At 50.1% G+C, this 23264-nt stretch overlaps 1 protein-coding gene across 4 annotated transcripts; it reads right to left on the reverse strand.

Moving 5' to 3' along the window:
- Positions 1-959: 959 nt before the first annotated feature.
- Positions 960-23011, reverse strand: TOM1 (target of myb1 membrane trafficking protein). 4 transcript variants are annotated; one of them, XM_031050127.1, is made up of 16 exons: positions 22793-23011; positions 15089-15173; positions 13806-13884; positions 13531-13680; positions 13284-13418; positions 12887-13033; positions 11775-11891; positions 11191-11324; positions 9120-9153; positions 8436-8544; positions 7357-7477; positions 4911-4986; positions 4389-4454; positions 2803-2862; positions 2442-2478; positions 960-2338 (listed from the first exon to the last, which is right to left on the reverse strand). In XM_031050127.1, exons 1-16 carry the CDS (start codon positions 22842-22844, stop codon positions 2190-2192), a joined length of 1551 nt encoding a protein of 516 aa, XP_030905987.1. In that variant the 5' UTR covers positions 22845-23011; the 3' UTR covers positions 960-2189. The 4 variants fall into 4 exon arrangements, with proteins under 4 accessions (XP_030905987.1, XP_005150464.1, XP_030905988.1 ...); XM_005150406.3 differs by having other exon boundaries at positions 2176-2338; positions 4389-4451; XM_005150407.2 differs by lacking the exon at positions 4389-4454 and having other exon boundaries at positions 22793-23010.
- Between the last annotated feature and the right edge of the window lie 253 nt (positions 23012-23264).

Consider the following 23264-nt stretch of genomic DNA (forward strand, 5'->3'; position numbering starts at 1 on the left):
TACCACCTGGTTCAGAAAGGAGGAAGGATCTCCCTGGTTCCTCACAGAGGCATTGGGAATACAATAGAATTGGAAATGGTGATTCATTTTTCCAGAGGACAAGATGTCCAAGGACAGTATGTGCTGTCTGGCTGGGAAAGCTGAAGTCACAAAGCCCTTTCCTGCCCCACAACTGCTTACAAAGGAGGAAACCCAGCACCATGCTCTTTCCAGCGCTGCTGCCACCAGCTGCAGACCAGCTTTGCTAATAGCTCATATCCTCAGGCATCAGCCTGCCTGAGGTTGGTGCAGCTGAGTACAGGCCTGGGGGAGAGGGAGGTGCTCATGTTTGAACAGAGGAGCTGTGGCTGCTCCATCCCTGGCAGTGTTCAAGGCCGGGTTGGACGGGGCTTGGAGCAACCTGGTCTAGTGGAAGGTGTCCCTGCCCATGGCAGGGGGTTGGAACTGGATGAGCTTTGAGGTTCTTTGCAACCCAAACCATTCTATGATTCTGTGATAATTTAACTCCTTCCTACAAGCCTAGGGTTCAAATGACAGTTTCAAGCTGTCCAACCTTCTTTTAAGAATCTTTCCTCCAGCTCCCATTCAACTGGACAAGGATGGCATGGGGACAACTGAGGACACCCTGTGGATACCAGGAAGCCCTTTCATAGCAACTGTATTTCTTGCATGTCTTTAAGTGACTTATGGGCTGCAGGGGGCGTATTTGGATCTGGTCACAAGGCAGAAAGGAGGGAGGTAGGTCGCCCTCTTGCTATTTTGGGATGGGCTGTAGTCACCCCACCAGTGAGCACCTGCCTTGGCTCGCAGCACCCTTGGGCCCCACACCATGCCTCTTCTCAGCACCACAGTGCCCTGGCCTTCTCATGGAGAGCAAATGTGGGTGCATGGTTGCACCCCTCCTCTCCCACACCAGGTCCTCCTGTCCCCACCACCAGCACTGAGAACACACACAGATCTCCAAGGGAGGCTCAAGACTTTGCTCCTTTAATGTGCAATAAAAAAGGCAACCCTCCTGAGCTTGACAAGAAACCCCACAAGCAGGAGCCCTGCGCCTGGCATCCTCCTCCCTGGCTGCCTTTATCATGGGGCAGCATGTGTGGTTACTCAGAAAGGTTCTCCTCCCCACGAGCAAAGGAGCTCCCGGCTGCTGCAGGGCTGCTTTGCTGGCATGAGATGACTGATGTCTCACTTCACCTCTGTGCCCACCAGCTGGACAAGTGATCCCAGCAACAATGTGGAGTAACAGTGTTGATGGAAGGGCCTCCTGCTTTAGGGAGCAGCACACACAGCTACCCTAAGGGAGTCTATAGCACTGGCCAGATCAGAGGCTCAGTGAGACGCCCCACACCATAGCATGATGTGGTGGAAGGCATCAGTGGATGTGAGAGAGGGAGGTGGGGTCTCACTGCGGAAAGAAGGGAGAAAAGTATAATAATGGGGGAATTAAATTAACTGCAAAGAGTTTGCTGAAGGCACATCCTACTCCACAGCAGACAGCCCTTCAGACAGCTGACAGCCTGGGGTACCGCTTGCAGCCCAAGCCCTGTGTGCAGCGAGGGCTTTGGTAACTGGCTGTCATGCAATAGAAACATTCTGGCTGTGGGCAGGATTATGAGTAAAATAATGGAGAGGAGGAGGAGAGGAAGAGAAGGGGTTGTGAGTGGGAAGGTGTTGCATACCACAAGCACTTGTGCAAGAGACTAGAGCGACAGGGCCCCTCTAACATTAGTGTTCCTCCTCTGCCACCTGTAATGCTTTGCATCCCCATGCTTTCCTGTTCTAACACTGTCAGGCAGGAGGGTGGACGGATGCGGGGAGGAAAGAGGCAGGCAGGAATGATTTCAGCCTCTCCTGCTTCTTGGGCAAGAGCTCTATCTACCCCACTGGAGAGGAGGATGGGCAGCTTCTTCGGCTTTGCCCACACTGTACCAAAAGAAAAGCCCACTGAACTCCCACACTCTCTAGCAGCTTTGAAACCCCCCTTCACAAGTACACTGTGTGGCATCCCTAAACACAATAAAGATTATCTGAAATCTTAAAGCAGCTTAAAAATAAAAACAACTCAAAGGGAAAACAGGAAGAGAGTGGAGGAAGGGGACAGAGTCCTTCCCCTGCTGGCCCCTGGTCAGAGGCAAGCAAAACAGCACACACAGCCTCTTGCTCCACAGCACACCAGTCCATAGCATTCACAAGGCAAACATAGCATCATCTTCCTTTGCTTGCTTCCGATGATGTCTGGCAGCAGGAGGGGAGACGGATGTCCCTGCCGAGGAGCTGGACAAAGTGGGCAGCCGGTCCGCAACTTTTGCTCGCTCTTCCAGGAACTTGTCAAACTCTGGGCAAGAGAAGAGCAGAGCATTAGAAAAGAGGGAGGTTTGTGGAAGAAACAAGGTTCTGCCAGGAACAGCTGGGGAAAAGGGTTGGCTTGTAAGTCTTACCTTCGCTAGTGACACCTTTTGCATCCTCTGACTCTCCCTAGGGAAGAAAGAGAAGGGCACGATTAGAAGCAAGGTAGACAAAGGCATCTCTATGTCTACATGGAGGCAGACAGGACAGCAATCCCCCTGCTTCGGCAGTACAGACATGTTAGAGTGGCCTTGAGCCTGATTCACTAGCTATGACTCCCAGAAGGCTCACTATACTGGTGTGGTATCCCAGACCCTATGTCCCTGGCCTTTCCTCCCCTGCTCCCTCTGAGCCAATTCAGCAGTGCCAACGCTGTTGTACAGTGCCTAAAATCCAGCCCTGCAGACAACTCTGGCAAGACTTCTGACTCCAGGGCAGCAGCCCCTCACTTACCACATCAGTGGAGAGCCACTTTTCTATGTCTTCCATGAAATTGGCTTGGGGAACCGGCACCTAGGACAGAAGGAAAAAGAGCTATGAGGCCAAGAAAAGAGGGGATGTTCCAGGAAACCCACCCTGCAAAAAGAAAACCCAACCCAAAAGCTAACTTTGTTCCACTGTTCAATCTGCTGAGGCCCTTCCCATTCTAGCCAGTGCCACTGCAAAGCTGTCCCAGCTACAAATGCCACCGCTCACCTGCTTCCTCTGCTTCATCCACACCCAAACACTTACAGCTTTCAGAATACATGCCAGTAAAAGCATCTGGGGTTTGGTGGCTGGCTCTGGGGTGTTAAGACTGGACCAGGCTTCCCATTGTGGCGAGGACTCACTAGGTGGAAGTCAGCTGCTTGTGTTAGGCAGCCAGAGAACAAGAGGTGTGCTTTTTCCCACACCTCTTCCCTTCTACAAACCAGTGACAAGCTGGTATCAAAGTCTATGAAGCTGAAGATACTGGATGTGCCAGGTCTGGCACACAATAAGGGGGAAAGACATCTGCCAAGAAGTGATTCCCATGGAGCACAGCAAAAAGACATCTTCCTAGTGGACAGAGATAACCTTGGAAGAAATCAAGTCTGATTCCAAACCCCAGATCCTTTTTCCTGCCACGAGCTCCTGAACAAAGCTGAGCAATGAGCAGCCCTTGACAGAGGCTCCACAAGCAGAAGCATGAGAGAGTTTGTGGGTAGTTATTTATTAGTGTCCCAGTACGTATAGCTCCCTTGATCTCAGGAGAACAGCAAGACCAAGAAAAAGAGCAATGCCTTCTTAACAAGGACAGGCAGTTTTCCCCAAACCAGGAAGCAGATAATTACCACAGCTGGCAGACGGATGAATGGGGATAGAAGAGGATGTGGGAGATTAGGGAAGTTTCGAAGCAAACTGGCTTTTTCTACCCAGAAAGGAAGTCTTTGGGGTAGAAGTACATTCAAGCCAACTGGACAGCATGTGTGGAAACTTCCTAAAGCAGACATCAGTTTGGGCAGTGCCCATTTCAGGAAGACAGGCTAACAAGTTTTGGAACTGGGAATGTGTCACATAACTGCAGGAATTCCTGTGCTGAAAGACCGAATTCAACAGCCAGAAGGCTCTAGCAATTTAGAGGAGGCCTTGAACAGGGTAAAAGCCAGAATGTTTTCCTCCAAATGGGGCAGCTCATTGTGAGCAGGAGAGGATGCAAAGGAAATGAATGGCAGCACGATGCCAGCAGCTTCCTCATGATAACACCAGCTACTGCCTCTGCCCCAGACACCCACCTCGAAACAGGCCATCCTCTAACTCAGAGTGGCACATGCTCTCTTGGCCTCAGAGCTCCTATGCTTTTTTCTTACAGTCATGTTTCCTTGAGGAAGAACTGAAACTCTGCCTGCTTCCTTCCCAACCCTGGTCTACTACTGGCCCAGACCAGGGTTGCTCCTTTTCAGTATGCAGCCTCTGCTGATGTTTGCTGTGCATCCTCATGTGCTGTGCCAGTGCCACTTCTAGTTGAGCAGCCCCAGCTTCCTTCCTCCTTCCTCCCTGCTGGCACTCCATGATCTCACCATTCCTTGCCGCATCATCCACTTAGTCAGCTGGGCTCCATCACTAGAGGCACCAGACTCCCCCTGCTTGAGAGACAGTCTGCACTGAAAGCTGCTATTGCAGAAGGTGAGGGAGAGAGAAGGCAGTGGGTTTAGGGGAGGGGAAAGAAAACACTAGTGCTGGTGGCCTACTTCTCTGTTTGCAGAGAGAAGGCAACTGGATTTGGAAACCTGCTGAAGTGGGGTAAAACATACATTTCCAGGTGGAAATTTCCCTGCAGATATAAGGAGGCCATCCTGTTACTGGCTAAGTCAATCCCAGACTTTCCATAGTTCCCCATCTCTGGGGTTTAAAGAATAAGGCATATAGCCTAGGTAGGAAATGCAGGTTGGTATAGACTGAGAGTCAGTTCTAGTACCAGTCAGTATAACATCAGTCAAGTTAAACACTTGAAGCTTTCCAAACAGCACATTTATTGCATTGGTGAGCAAGGAGAATACTTTTATTTCCAGTGGTACACTAAAAGCTCTGTGGCCACTTACCGTTCCTGTGTTCTGCTGCCGGGCATCCAGGGCACCAGCCAGTCCTTTGGAGGCTTGAGGATCTTCGTACTTCACCCTGAAAGCATGAAGTTAGATAAAATACAGGCTGATAAGATGCCTGAGTGAAGAGCAGGAACTCCTAAACATATATATTCTGTGCTTCTGACTGCACAACCTTTCAGTTCTCATCATTCTGCTCCCAAGAGCTTCTAGAAAGGTGTGCAAAACCCCCACCAGAGCTGAAGCCCATCACAAAACAGACTAAGCTACTCACTGTAATATCACAGTGGAATACCACAGCACAGCACTGGCACATGACAGGAGGACAACAAGGCAATATATGAAAACAACCATCCAACAGACTAAACCACAGACTTACAGAGCTAGGTGCATCAGTCATGACACTCATCTTCTCTGGGGTTGACTACAGAAGAGAGATAACTAACACAGACTGACCAGAATATTACAGCTACTTTAGAAAGGATTAGAGCAACAAGCCCCTGCATACTTGCCTACCTTCACAGACACAGACATAGCTCAAAAACAGTTCTTTAACTGATACTACTCAAGAACTCACTGGTCTATGCTACCTATATAGGATGTGAGACTGGATGATCAGAAGAGCCTAGTGTTGCTCCAAGATCTCAAAATTACAGCAACCCTTTTCCACACACAGGCATAATCTCCCTCACCCCATTTCTGTGTCCCCTCTAGGCTCTATCACACATGCTAACACCACACGTCACCATTTGATCCAAGCAGAGTGGAGAAAACAGTCTGTCCATGCTGGGAGAATGGAGCCTCTCCCAGAAACTCTCCGCAAGTCTCCTCTGCAGCTGCTCCCAGGACCCTTTCTGCAGATCCAGCAGACCATCAAGTGGAGCTGTTTCTGTTGGGAGCCACGGGCTTGGGCCACTGGCGCTCAAACTTCTCAAAGAAGTGCTCATCAGTGAAGGGGCCACTGTGGACAATTGCATCAAGGATGAAGTACAACGCTGCTATCATGCCACTGATGAGGAAGAATGGCAGGAAAGGCTTGAGGTGCTTCAAGCACTGCTTTGCTGAGACACACATGAAGCTTAGGGTGGGTCAGGAACAAACCCCAGCACCCCTGCCTGTGTCTTCTGCCAGCACGTCCTGTTTGGGAACAGCAGGGCAATGAGTCTGTTCAGATGCACTAAGAGCAGAGGCTGGGGAGTGAAATGTGAAGCCTGAGCCAGTCAGAGTAGAGGCTACTTGGCAGCAGTGCAAGTGAAGGCAGATGGAGGGCAGTGAGGAATAAATAGAAGATGTCTCGTTACTTGTGCAGAGATCATAAGCCTCAGTCTGTTAAGGATTGCGCCACATCAGAGAGGATATGATTCCAGCCATGTCCAGATCTCCCCCAGGCTCTAGCATTGAGCTCATACTAGTGGCTCAGATTTCAGGCCAAGACTGGGTGCTGTTGTGACCACTGATTTTGTCCTAGACTTCCTCTGTCCTCAGGCAGCACACCCCACAGTAAAAGTGGTGGGGAAACCCAGGGGCAAAACACATGAAGATGTGTGTCAGACAGGAACTTCCCCATCACTTTTACCAGAAACAGTCTGAGGAAGGATAATGAAAGGAGACATCCTTAAGAGATCTTAACTTGCTACTGTCCAGCTGCAGAAAAAGGCACTCCTGTGGACAGAGATCAGGAGCACAGGTCTTTGGGAGCTGGGGGCAGCTCTGTGCCTGTGGGCTTCACTGCTTGGAAACTGAAAGAGCGCAGTGGATGATTCTGACAGGCAAAACAGCACAAGGCCTCAGTCTCTCAAGCCAAAGAGACCAGAGAGCACAGCTCTTGTTGGTTCCTCCCAGAACAAGGATTCAGGAATCCACTCTTCACAGCAGAGACCTCTTCAGTCAAGGACCTTCAGTTCAACAGTACTATGGAGACCCAGATCTGAGTGCTTTACACCAGGTCTAAAACACATTATGGAGGAAGAAACGTCAGTCCCACTTACCAACAGGGAAGCTGAGGCACAGAGCAGTGCCCTGCCTTGCAAGCCACAACTGGCTGCATACTTCCTGCTCTCCAGTTCAATATTCTGTCTGTTAGGCTGCACTGATATTCAGCAATTCCCAAATTCAACATCAGCTCAGTCAGAGCACATGAGTTCAGAGACCGAGAAGAAAACTCAGCAAGTCCCACTCTACACCTTCATCACCAGACACTGAGTCTCCCTAGCATATGTCTCCAGACACAGAGAACCATTTTGCTCTCTGTGTGCCCAGGTGAAGGGGAGATGATGACAGCATGCAGAAGGACTGGGAACACAGAGGTCATCCTACAAACACTGTGCATCAGAAGAATGCATTTCTGTTGCATCCTTCTGTCTCCCAGGAGCTGGGTCACAGCCCCAGTTGCCTGAGTGCCCTTTGCCAGAAGGCAGGACAGGACCAAGCAGGCTGCTACACTCACTCTCTGCGCTGCTCAGCCAGCGAGCTGCCACGGGTCAGGGCAAACATGTCAAATTCTTCTTCCAGCTTGCCAGAGGTGTCGAGGGAGTGCAGCCCTGTGCTTACACTGCTTGAGCCCAGGTCTGTGGGAGAGAGAGCAGGGTGAGCAGGCAGCACAGAGCACTCAACAGGGGCCTGTGGGCTTAGAGGGTACTGGGTGGAAAGCAAGCATCAGAACTGGCTACACTGCTCTAGGCCCACTCTGCTGTATGCATATGTGTAGTGTTGGAACAGAAGCAGTTTCTCTGTATGCTGAGCAGATATTTTTAGCTTAATCTCAGGAGGCAGCAGCAGCAATTTTCTGTACTGATGCTGAAGGCCAGATATTCCTGACCATTTAAGACAACTCAGAGGGAATTGCTCCATAACCTGTGGAAGAGAATAACCTGTGCTTCTGGGCAAGCATCTTTGAGACAGGTGAGTGGATTTTCATGACTCAGGCATCATCTGAAAAACCATGACTTCAAAAATATCTCAACTGGCTTTGTAGAAAGTCCTGCCAATTTTCTGGAGCTGCAGCCAAAGCTTTACTGAATGTGTTTACAGCTAGCAAGAGCTTCAGGCAGTGCTATGTAGGCTGTTGGTATGTCTTGAAGAACCCTCAGGATTTCTCAGGCTGTCACATCCTGGGTCCTGAGCCCAAGACGTTCATGGCTGCCTTTCCCACACAGCTTAGCTCCTTTTCTTCTCCCAGACCTCAGCGGTCAGCCTGACACCACACAGCAAGAGAGGCAACTGCACTGCTGCTTGGCACTGCAGAGGGAGCAACTTTCTCCCCTGCTCTCCTGGAAGGCCCAATACTTAGCCACAGCCTAACACTGTGTCATGACCTGCACAGCATCAGGTGGATGCTGAGACATATGCTTGTGTGCCTTGGGGCATATACAAGTTTCTTCATGAGTTTATTAGTTGACAATACACCCTATTTCTCTAGGTTATTTTGTGAATGTGGCTAAATAATCTGGGGAGGTGATTCAAGGGCATGAAAGGATCCCCACAGCAGCACAGGAGGATTGGGGGGAAAACTGCACGGTAACTTACTCATTCCAGCCAGCTGAGAAGAGAGGTTGTTGGTGACTTCAGGCTGCCTCACTGCAGAAGGAGTACTGGGTCCCAGGTCAATCAGGCTACTCTCTGTCTCATTTGGTGCCTTTGAAGGGGAAAAAAAGCAGCAAGATGACAGGGAGTTTCTGAAGTTTGGACACCCTGACTCTTCAGTCCTAGCTCATTGACACTGCAGAAGGAAGCCATTCTCTACCCATCAGAAGATACCAGTTGTGAAGCCTCTCCTTGTGAAAAAGTGAACAGTGATCAGAGAGAATGGGCTAGGAATAGTGTCCCAGGGCAGAGTATGCCATGGTAGCTAGCCTCCCAGCTCTGCTGGATTCCAGAAAGTGGGGTAGATGCTTGCTGATTCAAAGGACAGGGCAATGCTCAGAGGACAAAGGGAGGTTCATATGGGAATTGGTCTTCTCAATGTTCAACACCAGAAAATCATAACTGCTGCTGATCTTCTCTTGCTCTTTGGGTGAGAGGAAGGCTCCCAGTGTTAGGGAGGGAAAGGCCTGAAGTGGGAACAGCAGTGTCCTGCACACCAGCATGGCCTGGTACAGCTGGGCTGGGAGAGAACAAGGGCAGATTGAACTTTTCTCCAATTCAGCAGGATACTGCCCAACCTGCAAGATGTAAACTGAGCTGCACAGAAGGGCAGTTGCTCCAAGTTACCTTTACTGGCTGTCCTGTCCGGAGGCGCTCAAACCTGCAAGAAAGATGACAGGATGTGTTTCAGTAGCATCTACTTGTTCACCCCCAACCAAAGAGATTTCTCATAAAGGCTTGGCACAGCCTGCCCCTTGCTACATACTAGGAAAGGAGGACCATGGCTTAGGGCCCAATTCTCCCCCAATACCAAAGACACCATAACAAGACCCTCAGAGTTGGTGTCTCCTGAGAAATGGTGTGAGGAAACTTCTGTGATCCTCCAGAGCTACTTTTAACCAAAATGGCTGAAACCCAGCTCTCCATCCAGATGCAGGGACTAACTTCTCCAGACTCCATCCTAGCTTAATAGATGGGTTTGATGAAATGGAAATAAAAAGAAAGGAGTGCTGATCCTCACCTGGAAAAGTCCTGTCTGTCCCTGTCTGCCTCAGAGCTAGAAACCCAGCTCTTTCCATGCAGTTCCTTCCTTCTTCTGGATTATGCTACAAGGACATCTTTATATTCCACCAGTAACTTACACAACAGTTTTTAAGGGATAGGAATAAATCAGCAAAAACTGGCCTTGTTCTCAAAGATGGATGATACAGACTGATACATCTTGAGTATTACACTCATGGGCAGATGAAAAGAGTGGGATAGAAGGTCATCAGAGGGGAGTAAACTCTTGTGGAAGATCAAAAGGAGAATGGATGACTCAGGGAAGTACAGACCAGTCAGTCTCACCTCTGTGCCTGGCAAAATCTGGGAGCAGATTCTCTTGGAAGGCATGCTAGGGCACATGAAAAACAACAAGGTGCTTGGTGACAGCCAGCATGGCTTCACTAGGGGGAAATCCTGCCTAACCATTTTGGTGGCCTTCTATGACGGGACTACATTTCTGATGGACAGGGGTGGAGCAGTTGACGTCATCTACCTGGACTTGTGCAAAGCGTTCGACACTGTCCCACATGACATCCTTGTCTCTAAATTGGAGAGACATCAATTTGATAGGTGGACCACTCAGTGGATAAAGAACTGGCTGGATGGCCACACACAAAGGGTTGTGGTCAACAGTTCAATGTCTGGCTGGAGATCAGTAACGAGTGGTGTCCCTCAGGGATAAGTGTTTAATATCTTTGTCGGTGACATGGACAGTGGGATTGAGTGCGCCCTCAGCAAGTTTGCCGATGACACTAAGCTGTGTGGTTGGGTTGATACACTGGAGGGAAGGAATGCCATTCAGAGGGACCTTGACATGCTTGTGAAGTGGGCTGATGCCAACCTCATGAAGTTTAACCATGCCAAGTGCAAGGTCCTACACTTGGGTCGGAGCAATCCCAGGCACAGCTACAGGTTGGGCAGAGAAGAGATTCAGAGCAGCCTCGCGGAGAAGGACTTGGGGGTGTTGGTCGATGAGAAAATGAACAAGAGACGGCTTCAGAGTGTGCTCACAGCCCAGAAAGCCAACCGTATCCTGGGCTGCATCAAGAGAAGTGTGACCAGCAGGTCAAAGGAGGTGATCCTGCCCTTCTACTCTGCTCTCATGAGACCTCACTTGGAGTATTGTGTGCAGTTCTGGTGTCCTCAACATAAAAAGGACATGGAACTGTTGGAACAAGTTCAGAGGAGGCCACGAGGATGATCAGGGGACTGGAGCACCTCCCATATGAAGACAGGCTGAGAAAGTTGGGTTTGTTCAGTCTGGAGAAGAGAAGGCTGCGTGGAGACCTCATAGCAGCATTCCAGTATCTGAAGGGGGCCTATAGGAATGACGGGGAGGGACTATTCATTAGGGACTGTAGTGATAGGACAAGGGGTAATGGGTTGAAACTTAAACAGCAGAGGTTTAGACTTGATATAAGGAAGAAATTCTTCACTGTTAGGGTGGTGAGGTACTGGAATGGGTTGCCCAGGGAGGTAGTGAATGCTCCATCCCTGGCAGTGTTCAAGACCAGGTTGGATGAAGCCTTGGGTGGCATGGTTTAGTGTGAGGTGTCCCTGTCCATGGCAGGGAGGTTGGAACTAGATGATCTTAAGGTCCTTTCCAACCCTAACTTTCTATGATTCTATAAAGTAGAGGAAGGAAGAGAGGTACCTTTCATGGCGTAGAAACATGTTGTTGAGGTTGTCATTGATGAGGAGCAGCTCCTCAGTGAGTTGTTCATGGAGAACACGGGGAATCAGCTCCAGAACACGCAGCTGCATGGCTCTGCATGTCCGATTCAGCTCCTGCTCACACCAAGGAGAAGTTACCACAAAGGTCAAGCTAAGGCTGAACACACTCACAGGTTTGGAAGTCTGACTGGGACAGAGCTCAAAAGCTACTGGGGTCTGTCAGCAAGTGTTGATGGGCAACAGGTACTGGTGTGAGATGTAAACTGAGTTTAAGCTTTACAGACCATACCTGTATGCTTCTTGTGTAACATTTCACCCAGAAAGAAAGGCCCTTAGGAACTACAAATCCCCATATGAGATGATTCTAGCCTCAACAGTGCGACTTCCCTTGTCTGTTAAAACTCCACTTTCCCCATTTCTCCCTTATACCATCATTCCCTGATAAGCCCCACACTAAACTCTCCAGTTGTTCCCCACGTCTATCATGTGTCATGCCTCAGTCCATCCAGTCATTGCTAAATCAAGCTGCATGTGCCAGCCATCCACCCTGCCAGTGTTCCTTACTTGCAGCAGCTCCAGGTCAGAAGGCTCAGCCTGGGTAGGTACCAGCTCCGTCAACATCTCTGACATGACCTTCATGTTCCCATTCACCACTTCCAACTCACTGCGCAGCTTCCCAACCTGCAAAAGGGAGGGCAAATGACAGCTCTGCCTGAGAAGACAAGGAAGATAGCTAAGGAAACTCTGAATGGCAGTGCACCGCTTGTGTGCATGTGTTCACAGAGCCAAGCAGGCACTGGGGAGCTCTTTTGTTACTATTAAGTTTAGCTCTCAGGAGCTCCTGGCAGAAGGAGCTCCATTATTTACCATCAAGTTCATTTGCTGGTTACAGATGTCAAGCCCTCACCTGAGATCTTAGGGCACTAGCCTAACCTTGATTTTTAATAACCATCACAGGCTGCTGTTATGATTCAGATTTCTCCCCAGCTAGCACCTCCTGTGTGGCAGGCATTCAAATAATTTCATTTCCAAAGCAGCGTAAAAGGCGGAAGGGAGAAATGAATTCCTATTCAAAAGGCAAGCCTTGGCCAAGTGTGCAGTTGAAGCTTTATCCCTCTGGTTTCACAAGCTACTAATGAGTGTCTTGAGAATGGTTTCTACCCTCTGTTCTGCAACATACCAACAGCTGGAGGTTTGAAGTCATATGAAGTCAGGGTGAGGAAGAAGAAAAGAGGATGGGAAACAAGTGAGAAAGCCCCGGCCTTCAGAAACCACATAGCCAGATAGGGTTCATTCATATTAAGTCAGCAGTAAGGCAAGATAAAGATGATAAGGAGGCATCTACTGAACAAGCTTTTGCTATACAGCACTCCAAAGACCTCACTCAAAACCTCTGTGTCTCAGTTCCTCACTTCCCTGTAGCCAGATCTTCCCTCTACCTGCCAGCAGCCCTGTCTTAGGAAAATATAACCACTCAATGTCTGTGGCATCCCAGCTCACCACTGTGGCCGCAACAGAGCTCTGGGGAGCTCTTGAGGGACTATCCGTTAGAGGAATGGCTCCGTGAGGACAGAGACTGAGGAAGGACCAAGACAGCAGTCCCAGAACAGTGTTTATGAAACAGCCCCCAAATGCAGGGAGAGTCAATAACACCATGAGGATCGTGTCCAACTCACCTGTTCTGGTGTGGGTGTGATGGGCGCATCACTGGACGTGCTTCTCCCGGCGGGCAGCGTGACAGGATGGAGGATGGACTCTATCTGCTGAGGGGAGTTGACCACAGGGGAGTTCTGTCCAGACTGGGAGTCAGAGCTGTACACAGTCTACACACAGAGGTAGGAAAAGTCACAGGCAGATTTTAGACACTCACAGCTGACAGGACAGTGGAATTAGCAGAGAAATGTTGATGGCAACTATCCATCTACTTTCAAAAGGTCTTTCAACAAAGAGGCTGTCCTGAAGCTTCTCACTCCCCAGAAGCCCTCTAAATTCAAGTTATAGTTCCTGAAGTCCCCCTCATAGCTCCAGAATAACAGTTGCCCTACACCCTTCTCTTCAGCAATGTTCCCATACCCTCTGTGGTGTGTGGATTGGTGACAGCATGTCCAGATCAGTCATGGGAAACTCCAGGCCTTTCCGTCTCAGGTCTTCATACACAGCAACAACACCAGTCAAGTCCGGTGAGCTGCGGAAGGCATCTGCCCAGGACTAGGGAGAAGGAGACAGTACAGCCCAATATGATTTATAGGAGTCTTCTGTGCAAACACCTAAAGACAAACACTGTCTGAACTGGCACAGATACTCATGCTTCTTGTCTCACCTGGATGAGGGTCAGCACCTTGTCATGCACTATGGCAGGTGGATTGTTCTTCGGCAGGATTGTTCTTACCAGGACACCTTCTACAAAGTCCTGGCTGGACACAAGGACGTGGAAGCGATGGCCACAGTTTTTGACGCATGTCTCCAGGACCTTCAAAAGCAATGAAGCATTAACTATAGACTTCTGTGTATGTATGCGTGTTTGCCTTGGTTTTAGGCACCTGTGTCTTTTCCAGCAGCATACCACAGAGCTGAGAAAGAGCCCTGACCACTCACCGTCAATGCCAGCATAACTTCATGGAAGTTCTTATTCCCTACAATTCTCTTCTTAATGGCTCGGAAGGCATCCTTGGGCCTGAAGGAGAAATCGAAGAAAGATCATCAGAAGGCTGAGACCCACCCACAGAGAGGCAAATCAGAACAGCCACTGGCTCTGGATGACTCAGGAGGTGAGCTTCCCCACCATGTTTTCAGGACAGCCTGAAGCAATGTCTAGCAAAGCAGCTTCTGCCCCTGGTTCTGCAAGAGGGGGTCCTGCTAATGAGTGCTGTTACTGAAATTGGAGGCCTCTGTGCTGATGTCTGCAACAACTCAGGGTGTTGAGGAGGCCAGGAGTGTACTGGCCTGCAGGACAGCATGGTTGCTATGGATGGGCACTAGCAGGCCAATGGGACAGCGGTGATGCCAAGACAGTACAGCTGTGTTATCAGGTACTCAAAACTGAAACAAGTGGCCACAGCTTGGGACTGAGGACTGTGGACAGAGTCAGGTGTATTTGCACTGTGAGGATAGCATAGAAAAGAATTGAGCAAAGATGTTTGGCTTTGTTCTCATACAACTGTGAAGCTGAAAAAGGGGCTTGCTAACTAGCAAGGAAACTTGCTAGTTTCCTCCTGGGCAAGGGTGAACCCTACATTTTTTATTGCACATAGCATCTTCCTTTTTCAATGCTGCTCTTTACATCTCCACTGTGACAAGGAGCAGCCCCCCTTGAATTCACTTGCAAATCCACAGCTAACAAGTCCATCAGATTTCTGAATGTCTTTCCATAGGGAAAGTGGGACAAGGCTTCCCCCACCCACTTTGCATATGTCTGAGTGACTATACATGGAAGTACCTGAGAAATGAACCCCAGCAGGACTTGCACACTCAGAAGACTGAATAGCAGCCTGAGATTTTCCTCTCTCCTCAGTCACCAGCCTGCAGATTTTTACATTCCCACAGGAAAGAAAGAGAGGGGTATGAAGGAGGAATAAACTGAAGTGGAAGAATTGTACATATGCCTTTGGAAGATGCGAGGCAGCCTGGCTTGAACTGAGGTTTTCCTGGGGACCCTGATGGACTGTTTGAATGGCTCCCAGCTCTCACAAAGATAATGGGGAAGTATCTGCTGTGACAGCTTTGCTGTCTCTCTAGGTCTCCCAGCAGAATCTTGTCTAAGGGACTGTTGGGAAAGCGAGCTTATTACCTCCACCAGTGCATGCTGCCACTGCAGTCTAGGGATGCAATGTTACAGGGTGTGCTGGGACCTGCTGCTGGATGTGCACCAGCTCCCTTACCCTTCTTCAGTCTCGTTAATGATGTCGCAGATCTCCATGTTGAGAGCCCAGTCCTCACTCCGCAGGGACCCATCAGTAGCTCTCTCTGGAAAACATAAACCAAGACAGAGCAAGGCTGAGAGCAGCCCTGGCACTCACAGGCTGCTCTTCACCTGTCGGAATACCCCAGAGCACAGCCTTCCTCTCCCTGGCTTCCATCATAAGAGGCAAGGAGGTAAATGCAGCTGCAAAGTCCGGGTCCCTAAGTGCTCCCCACTAGGTGTCACTACCGCAAAGCACATCCTGGCCCGTGTTGGCAAGGGTGGCTGTTCAAATTAGCCCATGCCACTCATGCTACCAACACACACACACTGTGTGATCCCTGGTGTCCCACACTTGAAGGAAAGGGGCTCAGCATGGCTTCAGCTCCACAACTGGAGAAAAGAGGGCTTATTTGTTTTGTTGCTGCAGGGCCAGAAACTGTGAGTTTAGTCGGCTTACACTGACACAGATCTAATGCCAATGGCACCACTCTTGCTTTGCACCAAATTAGGGAGACAAATCAACCCCCTTATTTGTACATGGGCCCTACAAAACCAAAACAAGCAAACAAACAGCCAAAGCAGGGCTCTCTCTTGTTTCACATTTACACCTCTTCCCTGAACTTCTGGCCTCTGGGGATTATGGACACAAGTGGACTGCAGGCTGATGCTGGAGCAATACTGTTTCAGCTTTGATTGTGTCCCCTTTAATTAGGAATTCCTCAGTCAACCCTGATGTTATTCAAGGCAGAGATTTGGGAAATGAGCAGCTATTACTGAGAGCACCAGCGTCTCCACCCTATAATCAGCCATGCCTTGGCCCCAGCCACATTGACTGACTGATGGATGCCTTCAGGGGCACCACCAGAGGCTGGGGAAGAGAGAACCTCCAGTGAGGGAGGCAGGGCCCAGGCACTCTCTAGACCACTGGAAAACATAGACATGCAGCAGATGGCAAACAGAGGACAAGAACCGTCCATCATAGCTCTCCCATCCTACAAAATGCCTGACCTAGCACCGGGGCAAGAGAATTAGAACTAGCCAGACCGGTTTAGCACCTACCAGGTGCTCTTCCAAAGAGCTCAGACTCAACAAGGTACTTAAAGAAGTGCCTGCATTTCCAAAACTGCTCTCCCTGCAAAACCTGGAGCTGGCCCTGGCTGCAGTGGGTCTTCTACCCCTTCAGAGAGGCCCTTCCTCTGCAGAGCTGCCTTTTGCTGCTTCTGACCAGGTAGCTAATGATCCCTTTGTGGGGATGAAATGAAATGCCCATTCAAACAGTAATGGGATAGGACCAAAACATAGAAGAAGATTTTTTAACTCCTGCCTGGGTAAGCACATCCTGTCCTGTTTCTAAGGGCCAGGCAGAGAGCTATTCACAGCACTGTGCAATGCAGCCTCTTACACATCTGTCCCTCCCGCAGATTATACATCACAGCATAAAATTACCTATCTGTCCCTTATCACAATCCAACTGCCACCTTTTCTGTTGGCTGCAGGATGTATTGACTGCACTGTGACTACACTGATTACATTGTGGCCACAGCCAGATACAAGAGGGCAAACAAGGGAAAGAGAGGGGCAGAACCTTCTTGAGTCTCTTTCACCTTTCTCAAGGTCTGGCTACTACTGTGATATCCTGAAGGCCCCTTGATTCAGCTGACCTTTTCTCACTTTGAGTATTAATTTTATGCAGGAATCCTGGCCTCTTGCAGAGCTAAGTTTCCTCAGTGAGGCACAGGGGGTAGCATCACATCGGGTGATGTGGTGGAGAATATATCCAGGGCAGTGGGCTATAGGGGAGCATATCTGAAGGAGACCTATAAGGTGGCAGAGAGGGACTTTCTATCAGGGATTGTAGTGATAGGACAAGGGGTAATGGGTTCTAACTTAAACAGGGGAAGTTGAGGTTAGATAAAAGGAGGAAGTTCTTTACTGTGAGGGTGGTGAGGCACTGGAATGGGTTGCCCAGGGAGGTTGTGAATGCTCCATCCCTGGCAGTGTTCAAGGCCGGGTTGGATGAAGCCTTGGTTGATATGGTTTAGTGTGAGGTGTCCCTGCCCATGGCAGGGGGATTGGAACTAGATGATCTCAAGGTCCTTTCCAACCCTAACTATTCTATGTTTCTATTCTATGCCTAGAATAATGAATGTGTGAAGTTGTTGCAAAGCATAGGGTTAAATATTTTCTGTCAGGGCTCCTTTGGGATCAGGACTCCATACAGTAGCAGAGCTCCAGGTTCCCTCCTGCTCTGGGACACCACCTGGCCAGGGGAGGCTGATGCGGGTCAGGTTGGTGTGATGGATTTGTGATGATCAGAAAGCCACTTGTGCTCTCATCTGACATCTCCTGATCATGACACATGTTGGTTTGAACCCCAGCCTAGCCAGAGGTTTCCCTGTACTGTTTGCTGCCTCTGGCAGTGAAGCACACAAATCAATCACACAGGGAATGCTCTGTTGAAAGGAAGTCCACATCCACTCTTCTCACCCCTGAAGAAATACATTACATATTACAGGAAAAATCCGACAATGCAGGAACGGGGCTGAGCCTGCTGGGAAGCTCTGAACTACAGGACAAACCAAGGATGAAACAAAACCTGCCTTTAACCATCAAGTCCTTGCTGTTCAAGTCTCCCCAACCTTCCTTGTGCTCATTTTCACCACACACAAACGCAAACTGAATCTACAAACACCCTTCCTCACTTCCCTGTGTTTGGTGGCACTCTGTAACCCACTCCCCACTACCCCCCCTTGTCCTCCAAACATACAGTCCTGCCGAGGTCAGACCACAGGTTTGCTTTTCAGGCAGGAATGCAAATAAACTATGCATGCTCTGCACCTGGTGGCCACTTAAGGGAAAATGGGGCTTCCTCAGAGGTGACACACACTGCGCTGCTGTTACCCTACAGCGCTGTGGTCATCCTGTTACTGTCATCCCTGTTCACAGGCTGGTCAATTAGGAACTGCAGGAAAGCAGCAAACCTGCACAGCAGAGACTCAAAAATACAAGCTAGAAGTGCAGTATTAGGGCACATGGAAAGCAGGAGCATGTTTCAATGACCATGGGGCATTTTCAAGGACAAAATGCTTGAATTTACCCAATATAGATTAAGACCTGGCCTAGCTAGCCTTGGGAGAGCTGGAGCTAATGCCCCTCAAATCCTCCTTGCTTGCTTGCTGTCCAAGCCTACTAAGATATGTTGGTGTTTTCCCTGAAATCCTGAACTTTACCCTTTTACTAATGCCTGCAGAAGGAAGGAAACAAAGTCTATTCATTAATCACATGAAGGATCAGGGTGGCTGGCCCCATTTCATCAGCTGTAATTAGCACATGAGCCCTCATGAAACCTGAGCCTGGGATGGCTGGGGACAGCAGCAAGTCCCTAAAACCAGAGAGCGCAGGAGGCAGGGCACGGCTGCCCACCCAGTGCTTTGCCTTGTGGGGCTCATCAGGCAGCCTCTACTTATGTGTGCAAACGAGAACTCCCCAGGGAGGAGGTTATCAGAGAGCTTATGAATGCCATCTCTCTCCAAGCCTGAAACCAAGTGGCTGTTGAATGTACAGGAGGCCCTTCCTGGGGCCACTTCAAAGCCACATTGTTTTGGCAGCCAGTGTGGCTCTCCGGGTGTGACAGCACTGGGGTTTGTCTGATTCCAGTCTGCTGCCTCACAAATTGCTCGGATTGCCCCAGGACCGCTGGGGACTGTGGTACAGGTTGTCCCAGAGCATCAGCTCTTTCCCTGCCTGGCATTTGATGTGATCCTGCTGACTGTAACTGGGTTATAAAAGTTAGGTGAGATCATAAGATAAGAACTCTGAGCGGGGCACAACTGACACAGCAGGGCTGTACTTTGTGCTGAGTGAATGTCACAGCTTTGCTTCTTGAGTTTATTGTTTCTGCCCTTGTGACAAGAGCGAGCTTGCTGTGGGACTGGCAATCCCACCCAGCTGTGCCTGCAGCATCACACTCACACTACAGTCAATAGCCTGGAGAAGTACAGGAGATAGGAACAGAAGATCCTGTTCCCTTTGCTCCCCATCACAGATCTGAAGCATGCATAACCAGCCAGGTGCTGTTCAGAAGCCTCTGACGTGCTCTGCCATAGCTTATCAGAGGCTGCCTGTCCCTCCTTCATGTCAAGCCCTTAACCAGCATTCCCTACAGTGCTCTGTCTCGCTGGCTTTCCATTCCTCAGCAAAGCACCAAGCATCTTCTCACCCATTTCAGGTGTTTGAGGGCACAAGCATTTTATTGCACGAGACAGTACAGGTTCAGCACAAAGTAACACAACAGTCCTTTCTCCCAACCTTCATTCAGTTCGTACTCTCCTGGGTCCAAATCAGCTTCCCATACAAAGAAGTCTCCTTCCTAAGCCTTGTGCTTTTGCTTGAGGAAACTTCAGCACCAGCTCAGTCAGGACTCCACCATTTAGCTGTCTTGCTCCTCCAAAGACAGAGGTGACAATGTGCTTCTAGAGAGAACAGAGATATGGCTCCAGACATAATTAGAGGATGGTGATGGACACAGGCTTGTGCTGCTGACATAGTGCTGTGGGTATTTGGGTCTCTGAACTTCTCTTGCTCCTTTCCTGTGACTCAGCTCATACTCCTGAGTATCAAAACAACCCCTCAGTTGCTGCCTTTGCCCTTTATCCTCCAGACAGAGTGGTGACAGCAAACAAGGCAGTACCCTTTTGAGAAGCAGTACCTTGCAGGGACCCATCTGGTTGTAATGAGAGCAGAGCGTTACTGACAACAGTTGCTGCCCACCAGCTCCCAAGGTCCCAACTCACAGATGGGTGCAAAGACACCTGTAAGCTCAGATCCAAATGGCTATTGGGATTTTTCTGGCATATTGTGCTGTATGTGCCCCTCTTCCTCACCCATGACCCTCTCTTACCTGCTCCCTCTCTACAGTCTCAACTTTTCCTGGTTCTCATGCTTAAAGTAACCCCCAACCATTAAAAAATCCTCTTCATCTCTGTGCTTACACCGTTACTTCTCTCTCTTGCTTGCCCTCACTCATTGAAATAATCCGTCTCTGTCCCTTTTGGTATTGCTGTAATTGCTAGTTATTCCAGACTTCCAGGGTCAGGAGAGAGCATTGCTGGTTTCCTCTCCATTCTCTCACTCAGAGCACCACCTTGAAATTAGACTTTCCATTTTGAAGTTTCTCTTTGCTCCTGGCTTGAGAAGGAGTAGATTTCCCTTGGGGGGGGGGGGGGGGGGGGGGGGGAAGGAGGAAGGGGGAAATCCAAACAATGATGCTGCAGCACCCTTTGGAAAACTTCCCACGGGCCAGAAGTACACTGTTTTAAAAAAACCCCACATACTCAAAAAACAAATACCAAAAATTATCCAAACAAACAAGTCTGTATTCATCTTACTTGGGAAATCACAGTCCAAAACCAGAACAGAGGCAGCTTTTGTGACTAAACCTCAGTACTGAGTGTAAGAAGTTAGAAAACCTACTCCTATGCAACTGTCTCATTCTGTGACTGATCATTGAGATTACCTGAGCATCGGTTTCCTTATCAGCAAAATAAATAGGACTTACTAGATTAACACTGATGAAGGAATTTGAGAACATCGCTGCAGTGTGCCACAGAGGATTGCATTTTTTGTTCCTCAGCCTTCACCTAAAGCTATTTTAGTCTTTATGTGCTCCATCAGGCATACATAACTTTGTCAAAGTCATTTACAAGGACACAGACAGCCCAAAGCAGAAGTGCTGTGCAAGTTTGGTGATCAGGCTCATGGGTTCAACATGCAGCTGTCACAGACCTACCAAACAAGTTTGGGTAAGTCATCTCTGTGTCCCAAATTAAACAGAGAAGATAGCATTTATCCATGTCCCCAGGATGTTGATAGGTGATGTTCAAAGGGAGAAAAACATCCATATTTTCAGTCTCCAGCTCTTTCATGTCTCCATACTGAGTTCCTTTCTCACTTTCTCCACCCCTTTGGACTCCCATAACCTAAAGTAACCCAAATCATCAACATCTCTCTACTGTCATACCTCTGATACTAACAACTTGAAAATCCTCTCTGACAACACTCTTGAAATACTTTTTTATTCTTTTCTGTTGTTTTTCTGTTGTTGTTGTTGCTTTAAAAACCCTTCTTTAACTGAAGCAAAGCCCAGAGGGAACCCACTTGCAATCTGTATTGATCAGAAGATTCAGAGGACAAGAAGGGATCTATGACAACTAAAGACAACTTCAGATTGCCTCTACTCAAACAGAAACATATCTGATGCAGTCACCGAGGGAATCAAAGAGCATTCATTCTGGAAAAGGAGAGACAGCTTGGCCTGGAAAGCATGATGAAACACGTGACATTCATCTGGGGAGATGTTAAAGATCATCTGAGGTTTTTGTTACAGGAAAACTTCCCTGGGGATCCTTCCCCGGGGATCCTTCCCCCACCTTGCTATAGTGTGTCTCACCCAACTCTCCCAACACTAGAGAGTGGCACACCACAGTGTCCCTGACCCATCATTTGGACAGAGCTCTTGGGGAGCCTCTAAAATAAGTGACACTTATAAAAGCATTACCTAAAGCAGATGCTTGCTCCCTTCCCACCCCAGTGCAGCAGCCTGTTCACCCATGCAGGAACACCAGAACCTACTGAATCAGGGACAAGATATTCACAGCGAGGAACAGAGGTCTGCATAAGCAACAAGAAACAAGATTAAGCAAGTGCATGCATTCATATACAGCTATTGCACGACTTGGAGAGTTTAAATGGGCAACATCGAAACACCCTTCAAGCACAACTTGCATGCACTTAGACAATGGGAGGAAAGATTCTGAGTATTTTAAGTGCTGCATCTCTATTTTGAGATCTGTGTAGCTGTTGACGCTCTTGTGCTTTCTAAGTATAGCATCTCTTTGCTCCACTTTATCAGGCTGTGCCCTTCTCCTGTGTTCATCTAGCTTACCTGAGCACAGGGACTAAGACACAGGCTGGACTCCTGATGATGATCCCATTGCTGGAGCTGGGAGCCCCATGAAGACGCCCGTAGCACAGGAGAGGTGTGCTCCACAGAGCCAGCGTTACCCACCCCTAGTCCCAGACGCCCATGCTGGGAGGTTCAGTGTGGGCAGCCCACCCCGGGGTGCCTGCATAGCTCAGGTGAGGAACACCGTTTGGGTGAGCTGCAGTGCTCCGGCAGCCCCCAGCTCGGTGATAGCCACCACCGACCACCCTGTCACCTCAGGGAGAGCAAACGCTATTCCCGCCTAGAATGCGACAGCAGCTCCCCCCGTGCCCCCCGATAGGACCCGGCGCCTTCCGCGAAGCCCCCGGCCGGGCATGGCCTCAAGCCAATCGCGGGCCTCGGCTCTACTGCAGGGGGGCGTGGTTCCAACAACGGGGCCGCGGCCCCTTTAAGTGCGGAAACTTCACCTCGCCACCTCAAGACCCCCTCGCGCCCGGATTGGCTGGAGGGGCCGCCGGCGGCACCGCCTCGGGCTGCGCATCCCCTATTGGTCTGAAGCACGCGTCAATCAGAGCGGGGTTCTCCCCTGATTGGCCCACTCCCCCCTCGGTCACGCCGCGAAGGCGGGTGCCGACGCTTCCCAGAGGAAGGGGTCCGGCGGGCGGGAGAGCACCCCCGGGGGCAGGGGCTCGGGAGAGCGGGGGGAGGGCGGAGGGGGCTCGGGGCCGCGGGGCTTACCGATGCGCTGCCCCACGGGCGAGCTGAAGGGGTTCCCCAGGAGAAAGTCCATCGCCGCCGCGCCGCGATCAGCTGACGCCGCCGCTGCTGCTCACGTGATCCGCGCTGCAGGCCGGGGCGGGCCCCTCAATGGGCCCCGCGGTGACGCCAGCGGCCGCCGCCCGGGTCCCGCACTGCCGCTCCCAGGGACGGGAGGGTCCGGCTGCCGAGGCACGCCCCTGTGCGGATGAGCCTGTGCTGATGGGTTAGGTTCCGTAACGCTGCGTTGGGGCGTACCGGCGCAACGGGTACGGGCTGGCAAGCGGGGCACCGCCTTCCGAGACGCCCTGCCTATGGAGCCACCGCCCCGCCCAAGTTGAAGCTGCAGCCGAGACACCCGGGCCCGGGAAACGGAGGGGGCTGCTGGTACCGGCGCACACGACCACACACGCGCACATTCGCTTGTGGTACCCTGTAGTGTACTCAACGCCGC

Source organism: Melopsittacus undulatus, chromosome 5 (genome assembly GCF_012275295.1).
Source record: "Melopsittacus undulatus isolate bMelUnd1 chromosome 5, bMelUnd1.mat.Z, whole genome shotgun sequence".
NCBI lineage: Eukaryota > Metazoa > Chordata > Aves > Psittaciformes > Psittaculidae > Melopsittacus > Melopsittacus undulatus.